This window comes from Rosa rugosa, chromosome 3 (assembly GCF_958449725.1).
Source record: "Rosa rugosa chromosome 3, drRosRugo1.1, whole genome shotgun sequence".
Classification (NCBI taxonomy): Eukaryota; Viridiplantae; Streptophyta; class Magnoliopsida; order Rosales; family Rosaceae; genus Rosa; species Rosa rugosa.
Window position 1 is genome coordinate 17478734 of NC_084822.1, and position 4179 is coordinate 17482912.

At 34.2% G+C, this 4179-nt stretch overlaps 1 protein-coding gene across 1 annotated transcript; it reads left to right on the top strand.

Moving 5' to 3' along the window:
• Positions 1 to 215: 215 nt before the first annotated feature.
• LOC133738310 (bZIP transcription factor 44-like) lies at positions 216 to 1679 on the top strand. Its single transcript, XM_062165822.1, has one exon. It carries the CDS (start codon positions 958 to 960, stop codon positions 1432 to 1434), a length of 477 nt encoding a protein of 158 aa, XP_062021806.1. The 5' UTR covers positions 216 to 957; the 3' UTR covers positions 1435 to 1679.
• Positions 1680 to 4179: the final 2500 nt, after the last annotated feature.

A 4179-nucleotide genomic window follows, 5' to 3' on the forward strand; every position in this document is an offset into this window, starting at 1 on the left:
TTTTTTCTCGATGACATAATCCCCTTCGTACTTCCTCACTTCCTCCCCACCCATCACTATAAAACAAAACAAAAAACATGAGATTGTTGGTTCCCAGCTGGATCTGGACGGTTGTGGAGTGAAGCCCTCTCTTTCCTCACCTCACATGTCTCGCCACTATTCTATACCATTTGATTCCAAAGTCTTTTTCGTCACTTTGTTTTTCTCATTTTTAATATTTCTTTCTCCCCAATTTTAATATTTCTGTTTATGCTCACTATTTGCTCTCCTTTTTCTCTATAAATTCCCTTCTCAAATCCCCTCAAAGCCCTCTTCTCCCTTTGGTCCATAGTTGTTTCCTCAAGGCTCCAGCTTAAACCTGTAGCTTCCTTGCTCTTGTTTTTGCTTTGAGATCTTGTGTTCTTTCTGGTTTCTTGGTTCAAGATCACCAAACCCATCTTGAAATCCTGCTGTTCTTGGGTTTTTTTTTTTTCTGTCAAGATCCCATTTTCTTGACCTCAAATCTCAGAAAGGTCCAGACTTTATTATGCTGGTTTGGGTTTTTTGAGCCTTTTCAAATACCCAGTTCACAGACTTTCTCAGGGCTTGGTTTGTTGTTTAGGTTTTCAAGAAATTTATCTTGATGCTTAACCTCTTGTTCTTGATGTTTGAGATTCATGTCTCCAACTCTGAGTGAACTCCTTCTATCCGAGTGTATGATATCTTCCACATATAGGCGCAGGACCCATTTAGTTCAGTCATTCTCAGTTGTCTTCCTCTACTGGCTTTACTACGTTTCATAGGTCCCAAATTCTGATAATAGGCCCCAAACAATCTATATTATAGCTATTATTTACTATTTTCTCTGCAATATATATTTAAGTTTATGCTGCATCTGGGTCCTGTTTTTACCTAATTATCTGTCTAGAGTTACTCTTAATTACTGTCGAAATCTGCAAAAAAGTTTCTGGGTTTCCAATGGCTTCTTCTAGTGGAACATCCTCTGTTTCCTCCATGATTCAAAACTCTGGCTCTGAAGAAGACTTGCAGGCTCTGATGGATCAGAGAAAAAGAAAGAGAATGTTGTCGAATCGTGAATCTGCAAGAAGGTCTAGGATGAGGAAACAGAAGCACTTGGATGATCTGACGGCGCAGATGGCTCAGCTGAGGAAGGAGAATCACCAGATCATCAGCAGCCTCAACGTCACAAGCCAGCATTACATGAACATTGAGGCTGAGAACTCTGTGCTCAGAGCCCAAGTGTCTGAGCTCAGCAACAGGCTGCAGTCTCTGAATGAGATCATCGCTTTCTTGAATGCAAACCATGGTGGTTTTGTTGAGGATTCAAGCAACAACAACTTCACTGAGCCTAGTGCTGATTGCTTCTTCAACCCTTTGAATCTTTCATATCTGAACCATCCCATCATGGCTTCTGCAGAGATGTTTCAGTACTGATCTCCAGGGGATTAATTCTTTGGATTCTGGATTAAGAAAGAGGGACAGAGAGAGCCAGCGTAATTAGTCTAAGGTGGGAGGAATCTCACTGTTAATTAGATGGTGTTAATTAAGGAATAATTTAATGTGCAAAAAACAATGAGTTTGTGGTATTGTGTTCTTGGTTTGTAAAATATGGGGGCTATTATAATAGCTAATGTAGCTGTATTTGTTATAATAATGTAGTTCTCTTCAACTTCTCTTTCTTTAGTTTGTGTTGAATGGGTTGAATCTTAAAACAACAACATCACTGCTTTCTGTTTGACTCAAAACTCTTTCCAAATTGTCATGGAAATTTATTATTGGCTTGTGTAACATGTTTTTGACATATTGCAAATCAAGAAATTCATTTCTTCACATTATAGAATTAAACATGTGTGGTACAATGTATATATGCTACAATGTATATATGCTAGTCTGTTATTTCCTTTGGAAATGCATATTTTTCCCTTATAGGTTATCTCTTAAGGTTGACAAGTTGGATGAGAGGCTCCACTAGTTGATGGAGACTTAATCATTTTATGAATCAATGATTCAACTCATTATGTTTTATCTACGGATATTGTGTTTAAGTCTAAAATTACGTCATTTTAAACTTAAAAATCAATTTTAACCAAATTAAAATTAAAGAAGGAGACATGCTACCTCATACCTTTTATTTTTAGTTTTTTTTTTAATATATAACAATTTAATATAATGGTAACCTGATGAATTGGTCATCAGGTTATCCATTCAAATTTTGACACATGGCAATTTTTTTAAAAAAAATTACCAATTTAATAATACATTTGTCATCAATTTGTAATATTGTCTATATACCTGTAAATATTGTCCTAAATGAATTAAATACCAAAATGTTTACCCCAATTACACAATCGAGAACTATATTAGGTGAATGAGGACACATGCTCTATTTGGTATAAATATAAAGATTTACAGCTTGTACAACACATTTGTCGTCAATTTTATAAAATGGTTCATAAATTGGTAGATGTTGTCTTAGACCTTGTAATTACCACAAACAAGACATTTATTACAATATTTTTAATCATTTTTCCTTATATTCGTAATAAGTATTGTCAGAGATGTAATTATTTTCTCAATGAGAAAGATTACACAAGATACCACCCAATTACACAGTTGAGAGCTCTATTACGAGAATGAGGACACATGCTCTATTTAGTCTAAAATATGAAGATTTACCACCCAAAACAACACATTCGTTTTTAATTTTATAAAATGATTCATAACCTTGTAAATGTGGTCCTAGACCTTGTAATTACCAAAAAGAGGACATATTTTACAACATTTTCCGTCATTTCTCCCTTTTTTTTTTATAAATATGTTCGTATGTGGAATAAGTACCATACTAGAATTAAATTTCCACATCTATAAGGTAATATATTGTCATCATATAAGTAACTATTTGATTTAATGATAAATTACTCAAAGTAGACCTCACTTATAATTGAAAGTACTAATGATGTACTTAATTAGTAATAAAAGACTCATTACTTATTTATTTTTTAGAGAAAAAGATTCTGTAATTAATTACTAATGATTTGGTTAAGGGGTGAACAGGTTACCAACCTTTTAAATATTCAAGGCCATTGGATATATTATTAATCCAACGGTCTAAAATATTCAAAAAAATGGTTGTATAGCAAACAGCCCAGCACCTTAGAATTTTCCTTAAAGAAGATTGGTTCTTCAAAAATACATCATCACATTGAGATGCAACTTTTCACAAGTTTAGGCATGAGATAGTGATTGATCTCCCTGGATCACCTAACCATCGATCAATTCCACCTCTCTCCCTCTTTGTTGATTTATCTGCAACTCAATAACTTAATTCTGAATCAGAACTGGTCATATGGAGCTTTCATGGCCAACTAGTTTTTGCTGAGGAGATGTACCTTAACTTGCATTATTGTATAGATAGTTTGCCTTATTAGGCTGGAAAATTCAATGGGGTTGGAAAAGACCACTTTTGCTATGCAGTTCATTGTACCTTTTGGACCACAGAGAAACTGCAAGTAGAATTCACCGTATGAATTGGTTCTTGCAGTAAAATGATTATATCCAAGGCAGAGTAAGACCAAGAATCAGAATGAACTCATAATTAAGAAGCAACTAAAGTCGAGAAGTCAGAGCATGAGGTACCAAATCTCCTCATGGGAGTTGCAAACTTGCAATAATATAATGGGTGAAGTCATCAAATTATAAATGAACACTAAACATCTCCAGGCTGTGAGTGTCAGTCTGTCTGTATTCTACTTGTATCTAGTATCTTCATATATCAGTTATGGTCAATTTCTGAAACCGGTTTACGAGAAGGTGTAAGTATTGAAAATCTGTGCTACAAAATGATAAAATGAAGGCATGAAATGATGTAGTTTATGTAGTTTATTTTTTAAATCTCAATAAAAAAAGGCGAGAAGTCATATGTTTTTTTTTTTGACAGAGTAATAGAGGTTTCATTTAGGGGAGCTTCTATTCATACCTCCAAAATTGGCATTTGGTCCTCTTTCTTTTTTCAAGTGATAGTTGACTTTGTCAACTCATGTCAAATTACCAATAAAGACACAAAAGAGAAAAAACAATAATTAAAAAAAGTCTTTTCCCTTTTAGAGGTATGAAATCAACAAATATTCATCCTCATGCCATTTTTTCCCTTTTGTTTTTGTTATGATCTTCATCCTTACC